Source organism: Artemia sp. Qi Xiang Cuo, chromosome 2, assembly GCF_049724085.1.
Source record: "Artemia sp. Qi Xiang Cuo chromosome 2, ASM4972408v1, whole genome shotgun sequence".
NCBI lineage: Eukaryota > Metazoa > Arthropoda > Branchiopoda > Anostraca > Artemiidae > Artemia > Artemia sp. Qi Xiang Cuo.
Window position 1 is genome coordinate 73,920,899 of NC_142795.1, and position 18,929 is coordinate 73,939,827.

Sequence of the window (18,929 nt, forward strand, 5' to 3'; positions counted from 1 at the left end):
ATTCAAATTTATTATTCTGATTTACTGATTTACTACACAGTATCTCAGTCGACTGAACTCCTTCAAAAATATGAGCTTCTATTTGACTAGTGATCAGAGAATCCACACTTCGAATAAATGAGTAAATCAGCAGCTTTGTAGCCACTTTTGTGACAAGAATAACAACGTTTCGAAATGAGCAGGAAATCTTGAGAAACAAGACACTCATTTCAGTGATTTTCTTAGGAATCCTTCAAGGTCTTTGCGAGAATCGAAACATACTTTAAAATGCGAGATGAGCCGAACATTGGGTTTGGAGCACTTTGAAATGAGATCTTTTAAGCTTTCTTCACTCAGACTTTCAAGAACTCTTTTCATGACACCGATAAAGAGGCGTAGCTTCATTCTTGCTTCAATCAATGTTTAAATTTATTCGCGTTTTCAGCAATTCGATCAGCTGTAGTCTTTGATCTTACCACTATATACCATTCACAAGTTGATCGCTTCAGCTGAAATTTCACCCGATTCTTCGGGACGTAAACTGTCGAGAAAGGGTTTACGGTCCCTTGGCGAGGCCAAGTTTTTGGTACAATTTTTAAGAACAACGGCAAATGTCTTAGCTCTGGAGGTTTTTGAAGTTGTTGCTGAGAGGATGGCGTAAGAAACTTCAGCAACAGGTTAAGCACTAACTTCTCTGACATTGCTCGTTTGCAAAATCTATTATTTGCAATCAAAGTTGAATCCTTACTCCGAGTTTAAATAATAGACAGGGACGGTCCAAAACTCGTTATCAGGTAAATCACACAGGTAAACACTTGCAGGATACACAATTAAATCCAGAAAGGAGCTCTTGAACTACAATGAATCAGTTGGTTTTTATACGAAGTCAATAGCGCAATAATCCAATAAATGGTACCTGGGATTCCATTTAGAGGACAAACAACAACTGACAACTGAAAAATCTAAAACAATTCCTATCATGCTGCATAAGATAAATATCAAACCCGTGAACTGTCTACCTTTTCTGAAATTACTTTTGCCAATTTGGGATGAAATTAACATACACAGTCGGTTACTATCATTAGAGGTTAAATTTTCGAATATCACGAAAAGGAGTATGACATTTTAATAACATTAATTAATTTATTTTTAACCCTAACATTTAAATAAAGTGGAGTAACAGAAAAAAATAAAAACAAAACATATACAAAAAAAAACACATACAAGACAATATGAAAAAAAACAAAAAAAACAATGCAAATCACAATAATCACACAAGATAAGGAAAAGGACCTAACCGTAGGCAAGCCTCTTTTTTTAACTTGGTATCCAACTAAGATGTCAATACATCAGCGGCACCAAACACTCGAATAATCTTCCGGTTCCTATACCAACGAGATAGATATAAAAGGAATTTACAGTAACGGAAATACAAAGCTCTAATGTTCAGCACGTCACTAATATAAAAAAAAAATGAGCGCAAACCTGACGGGAAAAGAATGGGGGGATCACAATAAGTTGAATAAAGTCTGGCCAAGGCCTTTAATATTGGCCATGATTTGGGAAAATTTTAGCATAACCTGCTTTAAGTTTATCTTTAATGTCTAAGAGTACACTAGAACCGATAGCTGATACAGAGGATCAATTTCCACAATTAGTGTTAGAAATCGGCTAATATATGAATCCTAGCTTAGTTCATGAATACAGTGAAAAATATTGGATTTCAGCATTTGCTTACAGTAGAAACAAATTTGGGATAAAAGGGAAAAACTGTTTGCACTAATATTAGAATACTGGAAGCCAGGGTAATGAAAATGGTCAAATATGGCTTTGAAACGTGGAAGCTTCAAAGGGTAGTAGAAGATATGCTGGATATTTCCCAGAAGATAAGTTTTAGGTACTCTAACGGTATATTCAAAACGGTAGATTCGAAATACTTTATAACTTAATATTACTTTAATAACTCACATTGTACATACAGGTAAGTTTCAATGTTCATTCGTTTAATCAACTAAGATAAAACTGAACTACTAAATAAAAAATAAATACTTTCTCAAAAGATTAAGACACAGCAGCGTAATACCTACCTCCTCATCAACCTACAAAAGGGATACATAAAAGGATGAAAACTCTGACACTGGACTAAATCATACGTACCTTCTAAAGAATCCCCTTCATAAAGTAGCTTAAGTCGCCCACCAACAACAGTCTCGACTATAGCTGGTCTAACATGGCTTAATCTCCTCTTATCAACTACTTCCACTCGAAGACCAACACTAAGAAGGGAAAAATTTAGTTCAAATAGACTGGAACTGAATCACCTTTAAAAAGGCTGTTCTTTCAGCTCACAGCCTAATTTTGCTACGAAATGCTTAATATTTGGCCAATTCGCACTGGCCTTGTACTTAAACAGCTGCATTTTCATTTCTGAAGCAAAACGGCTTAAAAGAAATGCCCACATCTTTCACATCCGTTAAAATGCCAACGACAAGACACATATATTATGGAACAAAAAGAGGAAAAGTTAGTTAATAGCTTTATATTTAATTTATAAAAAAAGGGTACAACTTTTGGTATTCGAAAATAAACACAAACAAGAAGTAGAACAATAGTGAATTTTTTCTCGTAAGCCAATGGAACTTTAACCTTAAATGTATATTTCGACCCGATATCTAAGGGCAGCAAAACAGCAAATGAAAATGCAAAAGAAACTTGCATTAAAATACAACCATTAAAATCGTTAATTAAAAAGTCCTGGTTGAACTTCCCTGAAGTAAGGATGCTAGGACGGTTTAAAATTTTTTAGTTTTAATGGTCGTATTTAAATATAAGTTTCTTTTACATTTTCATCTGCTGTTTTGCTGATGACGGCCCTTCGATATAGGGCCGAGATATACATTTAAAGTTAAAGTTCCACTGGCTTGCGAGAAAAAACTACATAATGTTCTGCTTCTTGTCTGTGTATCATAATAAGAAGGCAGTGTGGTCTTCGTCTCTATTTACGTATTACAAAATAGAATAACTTACCCCAAGTAAACGAGTTTTTATGAAACGCCAAGTTTCTGGTCAACCTGGTGTTGGTTTAGTAAAATTTGACATGAGTGAAAGTTTTGGCGGTATGCTTAAAATTTTGGTCAAAGTTTCGTCAGAAGCACTTAGATTAAAAACGTATAAAGTCTAATCAAAACGCTATGATGTCCATTTTTGAATGAATGAAAATAACAAACAAAACAATTTACTGTTTCACTTTAAGACAGCACTAGCAGCTATGTCGAAGTCGTAAAACATCTATCAGATGCTACATTTAATTGGTGTTTTCACAGACTACTATGAAAAAGCATTAAAACTCTATTGTCTTTTAAAACATGGAGTACTGCAAGAAGGTCACTGATGGAAGTTGCATCAAAAGGGCAAATTACTTATGTCAGAGGATCCGTTATTTTCAGATCTATCTATTCATAAAGCCCAACTTACGATATTACTTAAAATTTCATATTTATACTTCAACGAATTCTAACGTATTTTTTTTTTTTTAATTCCAATTTTCAACGTATTTTCTGATTAAAAAAGAAAGAAAGAAACGCAAAGCAAATTTCAAAAACATTATTCGGTAAAAGGGTAAAGCTTTGTTAAACTCGTTTCATTCGAATAGGAAATTTTAATGTTATTTTTCACTCCAATTTGATTACATTCGGACCAAATCATGGGTGTACTTTGTGTTTAGCAAAAAATAATTTTAGATAAGACAATAATATTTCCTGTCATGACTGATACTAAATGATAAAAAACTTTTGTCAATGCAGACCAAACATGTACCATGAAGGTACAATCTGAATGTCTAAACTGGACAAAATCAAAAGAAGAGGTTTATTTGCGGTTAGGTCCTTATCAACTCCTTATTGGATTGTTTCGATAATTGATATTTTCTTCTGCCCTTTCTCTTCAAGAAAGAATTCCTACTTCCGTGTCTGCATAAAATCTTCAGTATTTGCAACAAAAGTTACAAGATGCTCTACTAGCTATTACTTGCTGTGATATTATGTTATATTTCCACGATTTATACGATTAAGAAATTATGTAGAAAACAACAAACACCTTGGACTTCCACCTTCTATTTTGCCGTATACAATTAGAAAATATAAGCTAAAGATGTTCCTATATAATCGACATTTAACTTATCATGCATTGTTTTGCAGTACATTGCATATCATGCAGGCACTTATCATGAATACTACCAATTGTGTACGTTTAAGGATACAATTATAATTATTAATTTGTTATTACTTTCATCCACTATTTCTTCTGCAACTGGGAAACTGAAAATATACTTTTTGATACTTTTAAATTGATTGGCTATCTCATAACTTTCAATTGATAGTAACTTGTTCCTCTTTGGGGCAAAATCGTTGTTTGAAGCCACGAAATGGCAGAAAACGCCACTTTCCTGTGGCACAACCTCTTTGGTCACTTAAAACGGGTATTATAGCTTTTAGTTTCGCTTAAGAGACCCCTCTATCGATTTCCTAAGTCCATTGGTTCGATACGACCCCCCCCCCCAAAAAAAAGAAAAAGAAAAAAACGCATCCATAATCTTTCTTCTAGCAAAAAAAAAAAAAAAAAATGATGTGCTCGTTCTAGCAAAAAAAAAAAAAAAAAAAAAAAAAAAAAAATGTAGATAGGAGCTTGAAATGTCTACAGTAGAATTCTCTGCTAAGCTTAATTTAATAGTTTGGTTTTCATTAAGATTGATTAACTTTCTATGGGTGTTCCCCCTTCTTTAAAAACCACAATGACAGATATTCTCAGACTCGTAGCTATTGATGCGTGACGTTAAACTTAATGAATTTCATATAGTCAGAATTGGCACAAAAAATTAACTCTTTGGATGTTTTAGCTATTATCAAAATTCAGTTTTTCAGAGTTTTGGATTCATTGTCACGAACTGTTTTAAACAACATTGTGACAATAACGAACTGATTCCCTTATATTTAACTTTACGTAAAAAAGGGCTAGCCTGTACTGAAAGTGACAAGTGCGGATCCAAAACTTTTTATTGTTTTATATGAAACTTTTATCATTTGATTTTCAAAAGACATATTTGGATTACAAAACGCACCCATTATCAAATTGCCAGAATAAATATGTTTTTCCTTCAGAAATTTCTTCTGAAATCAACATATTTTCAAATAATAACAAAATTGATTATATTAAATAATTATAGACTCCTAGAACATATCCATTGTTGACATTATTAATCATTGTCATTTGCAACATTGCAATTTCTAAAAATTAAGGTATATATGTTCACTCTGAAAAAAGTGATTTTGCGGCAAGTCTGCAGCAGCAGCTAACACCAAAAAGACAAGACACTCTTATCATTGGATTGATTTTTCACCGAGCCAGAATTATGATATTATATAAACTTTTTATTGTAAAAGGATCTAAATTTGCTTAAAAAATAGAAAAAATTTCCCTTTTTAGCAATTTTCAAAAAACATTCAACGTATTTTCCATCTAAAAAACTATGCACAACAAATTTAGAAAAAAAAACTCGGTAGATGGATAGAACCCAATCTCAGCTATGGAACGATAGCAAGTATACCAAACAAATGCATTAAAGTAGTTAGTGCTATGTACGAGAATAACACTGCTGCGGTTAAGGTAGGAAATAAGGTTAGCAGCTGGTTTCGTATTCAATCAAGAGCTAAGCAAGGTTGTGTTCTATCCCCCTTTATATGGATCATTTTGATGGATGTTGTCTTAGAGAGCACAGAAAAGGCAATGAGAGATTAAGGAATCAAATGGAGGAGAAAAACTCTCCTGGACTTAGATTATGCTGATGATTTAAGCATCCTGTATGAAAGTGTGAGCAAAATGAAAGAACTTTTAGAGGTTTTGCGAGTTCATGGTGCTCGATTAAGTTTGAAAATGAACATTAAGAAAATTAAATCACTAAGGTTAGGAATAAGCGAAGATGAAAAGGTGACATTGAGTATCGAAAAGATTGATCAGGTGGACAGCTTCACTTACCTTGGCAGCATTATTAGTAAAGACAGTGGGAGCAGTGAAGAAGTTAAAAGTAGAATAGCCAAGGCTCAGGGTGTTTATTTCTCAGTTAAAAAAAAGTTTGGAAGAAAAGGAAAATAAGTCTGCAAACCAAGACTAGAATATTGGAAGATACAGTGACGACAGTGGTCAAATATGGCTCTGAAGCATGGGAAAAGCGGTTGAAGACTTGCTTGATGTTTTCCAGAGAAATTGCCTACGGATTGTTCTGGGTACCCGGTGACTGACCGTATTCAAACAGTAGGCTGTACGAAAAATGTGGTTCAATCCCACTTTCTAGGGCTATAATGAGAGGAAGACTGAGATCGATAGGGAACGTTTAATAGATGAAGAACTACAGGGAGCAAAAAGCTTTCCATTTTGATCAACTAGGTAGGGCTTTACAGAAATGAGTTTACCCGCGGGTCGAATAGAAGGATGTCATGAAGGAAGATTTAAAGGAAACGGGAATTTCATAGTAGGGTGAAAAGAGAAAGGCTTTGAATAGATTTGGATGCAGGAGGAGCGTGCGTAGCTGTGGTGGCGTCAGGCGGCTTGGTGCTGCGGTGAGTTATTAGGAGTAGTAGTAGTAGAAGTGGGAGAGCTGAAAAATAAGACACCAAAAATTACACAGGGAACACAAATCTGAATTTGGTTCAATATTTCCACTGTCTTGGATAAAATAAACTAGTACCATTTTTCTCTTTCACTTCTTTGTTTGTTTGATTGAAAGGGTGAGTAGACTCTGAAATTACTTATATGTGTTCTCAACTTTCAATGTCATGAATTTGATTTATCTGATTTCAACATATCATAGGGATCAAGGACAAGGATAATCATTACAACAGTAACAATGCTGGTACACTCTAAAAAAATACTGTATATTTCTTTATAATTTAAGACATAGATAAATGACAGCAAAACTTGGGTACAACAGCTAGCACCACAGAGAACGGAGGGTAAATGAGTCGAATTAGATAGTATTAATGTCAATAAAACTAGAATCGAAATTAGCATAGCAGAGTTTAAAAACCTGTACTCATTTTAATTTTGCTAGGAAATGACAGATGGTTCCATTTTTTAGATACCAACACGGTTTTCCACCCATCAGCATCTCACAGTGATCCTTCAGGTTTTCATGGAATTGCTCAAAATTATATAATAAATATATAATAGCATAAATTTCTACTAAGATAAATAAAAAGCTTAGACATGTATTGATAGACTTTGTTTTTATGTATCACAGAGATAAGCTTGACAATCTTATTATGTTACTGCTTTAATTATTTTCTTCAAACAGGGAGAAGGGAAAATATTTCTTAACTATGATAACTAAAATTACTTACGTAAATTTCGACTTGGATTCAGCAACCATGATGGATTGAAGATTCGAAGGAATGGAATGACTCTCTTTTAAAATGGCTTCCAACTGACTCTCCCAAAACTCTAATGTTATAGGATTTCGTTCCTTTAAACCTTAAATGATAAAGCGAAAATTTCAGATAAATTATAAGAAAAAAAACTGTTCAATCGTTCTTCGAACATACTGCTATGACAGATTAAACTGGTTCTTCCCTAGGTTCCTTATACTACATCTACAAGTTAGTTAATGTTTGAGATGAAGACATTAATGAGATCGCGATGCCTGTTTGATTTACTAATTAGAATAAATAGTAAATTAAAAGAAGCCACAACACTGGCGCAAGGTCATTCAGATTGGAAACGAAGAGTGAAATCTCTTTCTCTCTCTCTCTCATGGAGCGTCAGAATCACAAACTCAAAGTCAGGTAGCGAACAAACATTATAGCTTGAGAAAAATCCTTCCGGTTTAGCTCCAGGACGTGACGAAAAGGACAGATGAAAAAGTCGAGACAAAATGAAACCTCAAAACTATCCGCGGCTTCAGGAAGTTTGGTCATCGATAATTAACTTATTTGGCATCTTATAAAAATGAGTTAACGACATATTGCATAGTAAATGCAAGCATAGAACATTCTGGATTTAGGATGTTCCACAGTACTTTAGCGGTTTAATTTGGTTTAGTAAATTTTCTTGATTGGTTATTTTGCATTTCTAACGTAGCTTATATTCTGATGAGCTTGCAAACGATACATCATGCTCTTTTTCATTGCTAACAAACTAAAATATACTTAATTGAATTCTCCATAGTTTTTCAATTAAGGATATGTCCTGATCAAGAGATACTATTTTAAGAAATCAACCACCTCCCCTTTTCACAGCACATAGTTGTATGCATGTTCATCCGTGGGGGGCGGGGCTATAAGAAATTTTAAGTTCTGCCATGAAAAAAGAGGAGGGGAGTCAACTGACTAATCTCAGAGTGAGATTAGTCATCCCCTCATGCACATCAATCTTCCTTCATGCACAGATATATACGAGCTAGTTTCGCTACTGACCCTTTAAAAAAGGCAAGCTTCAAGAAAAAAGATACGTTAAACCAAAATGTTGGCAATTTATCCCAGTTCTTCCATTGCTTTTAGGGTCATAAATATGCCATGTTTATCTTTAGTCTCTGAACTATAAAGGGACAACATAATCAACATAAAATATGGATCAACTATTTTTAGAGACCAAAAACTCAGGGAAGTTTCTGAATAAAGTTCAGTAGCATCACATAAAATATACTAACAATGTAGAATTCCTTGAATCCTTTTTTACAAGCATTGCAGCTATCTAAATTCTCCAGCCGGACATTACAAGTTGCTTTGAACAAGTCAAAGACAACTCATGCCTCGTTTTTATTTGTCAAACAATGAACGTTGGCAACAACGACTTCTAAAGCAAAAACGGTGATCAACTCACTATTCAATTAAACAGTAAAAAACTTACTTTCAAATTTCCATGAAAGAGGAAATCAAGCCCTTGGTCTAATTTTGCTATTCAGAGCTGCAAACTCTGATGTGCCCCAAGTGCTTGATATAGAACTGATTTATACCCATCACACACGGTAGGTACTTTCGGTGTATTGAAACATTTCAATATAGCCCAGTAAAAGCTAAGCTATTCAACTATAGTTATGAAATAGATTAGGATGGAGGAGGAGCGTGCGTAGTTGTGTTGGCCACAGGCAGCTTGGTGCTCCAGTGAGTTGTTGTTAGTAGTAATAGTACAGCAACACCAATATAAAATAATTTATCAACTATTAAATAATTTAAAAAGCTCAAATCTGATCAGTAACTATATTTTTTTTTGTTTTTTTTTACATACATACAAACTACAAGTAGAAACAGCAGGGAATTTTTTCGTAAGACAATGGAACCTTAACCCCAAATGGTATTTCAACCCTATATCCTCAGCAAAACAAAAGAAAATATAAAAGAAACTCACATTAAAATACAACCACTAAAACTAGAATTGTTTGTATTTATGATGGAAAGGCAGTGTGGTCTTTGTCGCTATTTGCGTCTACCTTTTTTTACACCTATAACAACAGTAAGTCACAACCATATGCACTATTCAAATTTTAGAATTAGACGACCAGAACCGAGGAGAAACTTAATCTTAAGCCCATATAAGCCGTACTGCCCATTTTCATATTAACTAGTGACCGGTGAAGCAACAAAAAAAAGTTCTTTTTTCATTTTCAATAGATTTTTCAGTTTTGATAGCTAATAATACTAGGAATTCTTACTTTGGGGAGGAAGAAATGCCAGCTTTCGAGAAGTTGTCATTTCAAGAGAATGTACATCGCTACTACATAAGTGAATCCAGAAATCACATGAGGCGTCTTCAGATCCAAGTGGACGGACTAAACACTTGTAACCTGAAAAGAAAATTGCATAATGTCACACACGTACATATGATGTTAGGCATAAAGATAAATTGCACTTTCAGTAACCATTTGCGGGTACTTATGATAGACTCTCTTCTTTCTTTCTCAAAATTAAACACCAGATGTGTTTTGTGCAATAAAGAGATATCCTGGGTTTTTAATGCAAGAAAGACGATGGAGGTTAGATTTCTATGGAACAGAAAAATTTACGCTAAAAATGTTATTGAAAAATCGCCAGGTGGGTCTTTTGATCCTGGATTGGAAGCTCTGGCAATTCATCAGGGAATCTTAAGTTCAATTCCCATGATGACCGAGATTGTTTCAAGCAACCTCCTTTATTTAGTAACCCATGGTCACTTGGCAGCTGCCACAGGTAGCGTTCATCCAGGGGGGGGGGGGTAAGGGGCAAATGTCCCCCGAAGAAGGTCAGAAATTGCACTAATTACAGGAATGGAATGGCTAAAAGCCCTAACGGGAGAACTAAAGTTTCGTTGGTGCATCCTCCAATCTGCTATCTGTAACCAGTCATCAACAACCGGCGGATTAACGCGGCTATTTTTTCATTGGACACAATAAACTCGGTGGAATTGATAGGTTTAAGAAGTTTCCACAGATTCCAGATAAGAATAATCAAGCAGTCAAGAAAAAATTGCATGTAGGCTATTAATGTTTGAATTTCCTGTTTACTACAACATTGAGAATTCTCACTGATAAGTAATTAAGTCAGATTTCCAAAAATATCTTTATTAAGTTACATATAAATTCTTTTACCAAAATTTAATAAATTGCTCAATTTGTAGGGAAAACTGTATGGTTTTCTGCAATAGTCCAAGCATAAACTGTTTCAACTCTAAACTGCAGCCTAAAGCTTTTTTTCTATGATGTAAAAGAAAATTTGAATAGGTTCATTTTTCACATTTAGTTCTCATATTGAAATACTGATTTATTTAATGTGGTTACTTGCATTGAGAGTAGTTCTATAGTCAGGTGCTGGCAAGACACAAACTTTAAATTGACTTGCAACAATTTGTTGGTTATATCTCTCTGGCAAAATGTCTATCAATTACCAATGTAGCAAACATTCACCAGTGATCATTCGCTAGGGCACTTATAAACAAAAACAAACAACTTGTTACTGATGACTGCTGTCTGACAAAATAAAATCGTATTAAATTCAAGAGGACACAGGTCTAATGAAGAGATTGATAATCATTATATGATAGAAAGACGAAAAGACTTTTTTCTCCATAACAATTTCTATAAAGTCAGTCTTCCTAAAAACTTAAGGGCAACTTGTAACACTGCGTTTATTTAAAAATAAAGTATACATCTTCGATTCCCTGAAGCAAACTTCTACGTGAGAAAACCCTTCTAATAAATCAATAGATCAATAAACCAAAAAAAAAAAATCATGATTAGAGCTCAACTTACCGGACCCGAAAACCACCGAACCTCCAAACAGCATCAAATTTGTATTAATTTTCATAATCAGCTGTAACCAAACCCTCCTCAAAATCCCAACTTAACTTAACTGGCCCAGAATAATCCATCCAAAATATAAACATCAAAACAACGGTTCTTTAACAATTTACGAAATTCCAGCGAACCCCCAACATTCCTCAAATCCTCTGGAAAACTCTCCCAAACTAACGGAACAACATGCAAATAATTAACCGTTTACCTGTTGTTTTTCCAGAATTTGTCTCTTAAATTTTCAAAAATATGGTCTCATTTTGAAGGAATAAACATACTGGTCTTCAGAGATAACTTCCTTTGAGAGGCCGTTCTAAATGCAGTGCATAGATGCGCCAAAACAGATTTAAATGTTCCACTGTAGAAACTAAATCTTTTAGACACTTGGCATCATTGAAGCGTCTCCAAACGTGACACTTCAAACCAAGAATTTCAACATACAAAAAAGGATACTGCATTTACGTTGTGTTACGAGAAAAAATTGTAAATTTTTGACAAAGAAAACATGTTTTGTTTTTTTTAAAGCCACACTAGGGACCTTTTCTAGTCACCTGAAAATGTGTCTTGAGCAATCAATAACTAACTTTTTTTCTACCAAATTTTTTTTAAGGAGGCAGGGGAAAAAATTTTCGAAGTCTAATACATGGGATTTTCGAAAAAATCTTTTAAAGACAAACTGCCTTTTTTCCCTGTAATTTATTGTCTGGACCAATACACAAGAGCCCAATCCCAGTCAATATCAAGATCCAAAGGGAGAGAAATTTGAATTAGCACAAACCCATTGTTATTTAGGAGTCAATTAGATGACAATTTTACTAACCTGCTAGTTTGATAATCTTGGCAATCCAACACGCTTGTCTGACTTTTGCATCCAATTTTTTACTACTACTGTGGAGCACTGCAACATAGGTTCGTTGGTGAAATACACTCTTTTCCAAATCCAACCACAATTTAGGTAAAGGTGCCTGAAATAGTTGAAAATATTGAACTTAAAGTTGTACATTTTAAACGTATCATAAAGTTACTCAGATTAAGCACTCATAGTATATCTGTACCAATTTATATGGACTTAAAGACCCACTTGATTTTGTGAGGAAAAGACTTGAGCTACTAGAAAAAGTAAAGCATTTTCTGTCCAATATTTTTTTTTTCATTTTTTAGAAGATCTGATTCCATCATATGTATCTCCTAGAAATTAGTTTTCATTAATAGGTTGACATAGCTGGTTGTCTTATGATTTTGGTAATATTCCAGTATTTGTTTTCTTTTTTTTTGTAGGAACTCCAACTACTACAAATTAGGGGAGAAGGTATATATTTGTATACATTAAATCAATGAACCAAAGCAAAAAGATAATGAAGAAAAATCAAACAGTTCATGGTTAACGAACTATAAGTAAGGAGCGACCCGGCTCAATAGTAACCAAAACTCTAAAAACCGGAGTTTTGATACCCATAAATACATCAATAGAATCAGATTTTTATGCTGGTTTCGAATATATAAGTTTCATTAAGTTTAGTCTTAGCCCATCAAAAGTCACGTGCCTCAAAAAATTTGCCTTATTTTCAAAAAAAGGGGGAAACACCCCCTAAAAGTCATCACACCATTAAATTCAGGGCATCAGAGAACCCTACAATTAAAGTTTCAAGCTCCTATCTGCAAAAAGGTGGATTTTTGTATTTTTTGGCAGAAGAAAGATCACAGATTCGTGTTTATTTTTTGTTTTGTTTTTTTATTTTCCCAGGGGTGATCATATTGATCCAGTAGTCCTAGAATATCGTAAGAGGGCTCATTTGAACGGAAATTAAAAGTTCTAGTGCCCTTTTCAAGTGACCAAAAAAATTGGAGGGCAACTTGGCCCCCTCCCATGCTCATTTTTTTCCCAAAGTCACCCAATCAAAATTTTTAGAAGCCATTTTGTTCAGCATAGTCGAAAATCTAATAAATATGTCTTTGAGGATGAATTAATCCCCCCAGAGTTCCCGGGAGAAGGGCTGCAAGTTATGAACGTTGCCCACTGTTTACATATAGTATTGGTTAATGGGAAGTATAAAGACGTTTCAGGAGGGATTTTTTTCTGGTGGTGGGGGGGGGGGGTCGGAGAAGGGGTTACGGGGGAGAATCCTTAAATAGAGGAACCTTCCTTGGGGGAAGGAACATTTCTATGAAGGGGGTGCCGGATTTCTTAGCATTATTTAAAAAAAAGATCAGAAATTAAATAAAAAAACAAGTTTTTTTGAATTGAAAGTAAGGAGCAACATTAAAACTTAAAACAAATAGAAATTATTACGTATATGAGGGGGTTCGCCCCCTAGTCAATACCTCGCCCTTTTCGCTAAAGTTTTTTAGTACTTTCAAAAGAGCTATCTATTCCAACTAACTGGCCTTTGTGATTCAGGGGTTTGTGATTCGAACAATATTCGAACTTTAGCGTAAAGAGCAAGGTGTTGACTAAACGGCAAACTCCCTAATATACGTAATAAAAACATACGAATATAGAAGTTCGTTACGTAAGTTAATTAGTAAGTTACGTCATAACAAAACTTCGAGAAAGCCATTTAGCCAAAAAAAAGTAAATTTAACATGCAAATTTCGTTTTAATTATTCATGTACATTCCGTATATGAAAGGGGCTGTCCCCTCCTCAATGTCTCGCTCTTTACGCTAAAGTTTGACTCTGTCACACAACTTTATTTTTTAAGAAAATAAAAAAATTTAGCGTAAAGAACGAGGCACTGAGGAGGGGACAGCCCCTTTCATATACGGAATAATTTCTGTTCGCTTTAAGTTTTAATGTCCCTCCTTACTTTCAGTTAAAAAAACTTGTTTTTTTTTTATTAGTGAACAAAAACGAAAAAGTAACACTATAAATGTCCTTATATTCTATTTTACTGGTGGGGAAGCTCATTGAAAAACCTTTAGGAGAGGAAGATATCTTTTCATTATTTTATTGTTAATCTGGCGTGCTGGGCATAACCCAACTGCCACCACTTTTGAAGTTGCATCTCCACGCTTTTGCTTACAAATTTAATGCAAGTTTACCAACAAACATCTTTCTGTACGAAAAACAAAGCTCTAATGAATGATTGAATGAGTCCTGAATTAAACAGGAAGTAGGGTCAATAATGAAGTCAAAATTCCAACAAACAAAAACTATTGCAAGTGAGAATGAGCCAGCTGGACCCCGTTTACTTCTAATGGCCAAATTGTCACTTGTGCTTTGCTAGAAACTGTATTGGTTGCTTCTAATATAAAAAATCATTAAAATTGTTTCAGGAAAGAGAAATTTTTACATTTTACCAAAATCACATGTGGAAGAGCCAACAAGAAATATAGATGAAGAGGGAAACTGAACTACAAGCAGATTTTTACCTTTATTCAAGATACTTTCCATATTTATGCAACAAAAACAAGTTCAAAGAAAGGATGGTATAGCCTCTGGGTGAAAATTAAACACAAAATCAAAGTCTTTTTTCCACTAAAATTAAGGAGCAAAATTAAGCTTACAAAGAAAAGAAATTATTTCATATAGGAGGGGGCAGCCCCTCCACTCTTTAGGCTTATGTCTTATATTAAGCTCTTATAGCAATTATATTATGCACTTATAGTTATATTAAGTATTATAGCAGTTTAAAAATACTTCTCATTCTGATTAAAATGGCCCTTGCCTTTGAGCAGTTGATCTAAAAAAAAATGGAACAAAAAGCCAAAGTTTACAAATTTAATTTGTTGCAAGTTTACCAAAAAATATTTTTCTGCACGAAAATCAAAGCTCTAATGAATGATTGAATGAGTCCTGAATTAAACAGGAAGTAGGGTCAATAATGAAGTCAAAATTCCAACAAACAAAAACTATTGCAAGTGAGAATGAGCCAGCTGGACCCCGTTTACTTCTAATGGCCAAATTGTCACTTGTGCTTTGCTAGAAACTGTATTGTTTGCTTCTAATATAAAAAAATCATTAAGTTATTTCCACTGAAAGCAAGGAGCCAAATTAAGAATACAAAGACAAGAAATTATTTCGCATAGGAAGGGGACTGCTCCCTCTTGGCTTCCGACTCTTTAGGCTTAAGTCGTATATTACGCTCTTAAGTCTTATAGCAGTTTAAAAACACTTCCCATTCTGATTACTTCCCTTGTGTTTGAGCAGTTGATCTAAAAAAAAATGGGACAAAAAGTCAAACTTTAGTGTATAGAGCAGAGGGTTCATCGAGGGGGCAGCCCCTTCATATACAAAATAATTTCAGTTCGTTTTAAGGTTTAATGTTGTTCCTTACTTTCATTCAAAATAAACATTTAATTTCCAATTGTTTAATGTGTCCCATAGGGCCTATAATGTGTCCCACTGTTACTTTAGTAAGTTCATCAATGTTATTGTTTCAAGCGTTGTTTTTTACGATTGGAGGGAAGATTTAAGACTTAGTTCTTTTAAAATATTTAATTTCCAATTGCATTTCAGATCAGACCCAGGCCTATCCAAGATATGATGTGGGCTGTCACCTCAGAGACCCCAAACTACTTTCTGTTGGATTGTACATATCAATACTTGTAAGTTGATTGGTAGCATTGACAGAGGATTAACGCAATTTCTCTGGCACTTAGTTCCTTTTATGTAGAAAAAAAGAGCATAAGATTAGCTAGAATGGATTTGAAACTAAGTCGAAAATGATTATTTCCATTTTTGCAAATGAAAGAACATGTTTGCAAAAGTGTTAGCCTCTGTTTTCACAAATGGAGCAAATTTTTTCAGACTTGTAGCTTTTGTTGGGTAACTTTTAACTTAAAAAATTTCATATATCTGAAATTACCATAAAAAGTCAATTCTTTTAATTTATATGCTGCTGTTAAACTTTCTTTTTTAAAGTTCTGGTTGCTGCGAGCAGTCACTCTTTACTAGCTGTTCCTTGCCACAAAATTGTTTAATATATAAAAAATAAACATAAAACCCAATATTTCCATTTAAAGTCGAAAAAAAAGTACCAGGTATCACTTGCCTCTCTCTTTCTGAGAAATTCCCTGGCGACGGTCAAGATGCCCTCTACCTCTCCACCCTTTGTGGCAGAAAGGATATGAATGCAATTTTATATGTTTGCAGAGAATGCATTTCTCTGCAATAAGAAGGGAGTTATTACCCCACAACACTTATATTAATAATGTTTAGTCAAACTGAATAGAAATTAGAGATCAATTTTTACCTTAACATCCCCACAGACTCTGTTCTATATTAACCTCACAGCCAGCCAGCCAGCCAAAAAAAAAAAAAAACATTTGGTGTAAAAATGCAATTTTTGAGGCAGCTGGCACCCCTCCTCTCGTGCAATAGCCCACTGGACATCCCCCATGATAGCTAATGCAACATTATACACCCCTGTACATAATTTTGTATCAAACATCAAGTGAATCAACTTGGTCAAGTGTCTATATCAACCTTTTATTTTATATGGACTACCTCTGATTCTTTAGAAAAAAATGCACTGCCATGTTACTCCTGGCTCTAAAAAATGGGAAGTTCAGTGCATAGTTTTTCAATAGCTTTAGTCGATTGGTTATCTCAAAATTTGTAAAGAATAGCAGCTTTGTCCTCTTTGGGTAAAAATTGTAGCTTGCTGTCACGAAATGGAAAAAAAAACGCCTTTTGCTGCAGCATATCCTGTTTTGCTAGTTAAAATGGATGCTATCACTTTTAATTAAGTTTGAATGAGCTATCTCCGAAATTTCTTTAAGACCATTGGTTTAATAGAATTATGCCTGAAAAACAAAAACAAATAAAAACTTTCATGATCTTTCTTAATGAAAAAAAAAATAATAATAATGCAAAATTCAATATCTTTGTAGCTAGGAGCTTGTAACATTTCCAACAGGCGTCTGAGATATACTGAATTTTATAATTTAATTTTTATTAAGACCATTTAGGCTACCCCTTTGGGGTATTTTTTTTTCTTGTTTTGAAGATCAGCCAATTTTTCAAAGACTTGTAGCTTCTGTTGTGTAACTTTAAACTTTTTGAATGTCATGTATTTGGAATCACCATAAAAAGCAGATTATTCTGATGTAATACTATTTGATCGCTGTTCAAGCATTAGGATTTAAATAACAATTATGCCAAAACTGTGCAAAGAATAAAGAAAATCTAACTGTACTATATGTGAATTTCAATTTTTTTTTTCTTTGGCTTAATTGCATTTCAAGATATCTGGCATTTCAATGAATATATATATATATATATATATATATATATATATATATATATATATATATATATATATATATATATATATATATATATATATATATATATATATATATATATATAATATATATATATATATATATATATATATATATATATATATATATATATATATATATATATATATATATAATCCATAGATTCGTGCTTTAACAACGTTTTAAAATCAATATGCTTGTCACTTATTTACCACCACAAAAAGACAGAAAAAAACAACAACAATGACTTACATGCTTGAATAATGAGGCATTAGCAACCAAAAGATTCTGAGTATTCAGATAATCTAACCAATCATACGTTTCCAGACTTCCAATGTCTTCTCTTTTGTAGTAGCTACTAGGAACCTCAGCAAGCATAAGCTGACTTTTTGGCTTCCATAGCTGGAAAAAATAAGTTAGTCATGGCATATATTTAAATATAATTCAATCATAACTTTATGGATATAATCAGCTAATAAGTTCCAAAATAAATTTGAGGTTATTATATTATGATTATATATATATATATATATATATATATATATATATATATATATATATATATATATATATATATATATATATATATATATATATATATATATATATATATATATATATATATATATATATATATATATATATATATATATATATATATATATATATATATATATATATATATATTAAGTGTGGAAGCCATTTTTGGGATATTTTCTAAAGTATATATATATATATATATATATATATATATATATATATATATATATATATATATATATATATATATATATATATATATATATATATATATATATATAGTCTTTGAAGTTTAATCCTGAGCTTAGGAACTTAAGAAAAACTATTCTAATTGCTTGAGTCCTAGTATTCTTTACATTATGCACAAGATAAATATACGTTTCACATATTCCAGTTTCAATCAAGAAAAAAACTCAGAATGAACTGTTTCTTAGAAAGTGAAAAGTGCTGTGACATAACTTGCACAAAACACCCCTGTTATGTCTATGTCTTCCCACAAAATTGACCTCTTCTTTTATCTGATTGGATTCAGCCATAACAGTACATTAAAATCCCTTTATTTCATAAAATATTTTATTTGACAAATATTAATTTATTATTTTTAGATTAACCAAAGCTATTTTTTTCTATACCAAACAATGAAAATAAATAATTGAATTAGTAGTTGACAATGTTGAAGAGTACTTTCAGATTAATGGTTTCAGTAAAGCATAAGCTTCTTATAAGGTTTGCACAAACACCAAGATTCAAAAAAGTTTTAGGCTATATTAGTCCAATCATATTAGGACTTTAGGTGGTAACAATTGCATAAAATGAGAAACTTTGCATATGCATAGTATTAGCACCCAGTAACAACTTATTAAAAGTCAGCA

General features: G+C 33.1%; 1 protein-coding gene across 2 annotated transcripts in view; it reads right to left on the reverse strand.

Moving 5' to 3' along the window:
* The window catches only part of Sfmbt (Scm-related gene containing four mbt domains), a 100,089-nt gene that overhangs the window by 71,974 nt on the left and 9,186 nt on the right, over nt 1-18,929 (reverse strand). For both annotated transcript variants that reach the window (XM_089108267.1, XM_089108268.1), the window contains exons 2-6: nt 17,770-17,919; nt 12,111-12,255; nt 9,677-9,808; nt 7,371-7,500; nt 2,137-2,255 (exon numbers count right to left, since the gene is read on the reverse strand). In XM_089108267.1, the coding sequence (XP_088964393.1) occupies nt 2,137-2,255; nt 7,371-7,500; nt 9,677-9,808; nt 12,111-12,255; nt 17,770-17,919 (676 nt within the window). The remainder of the gene's footprint in view (nt 1-2,136; nt 2,256-7,370; nt 7,501-9,676; nt 9,809-12,110; nt 12,256-17,769; nt 17,920-18,929) is intronic.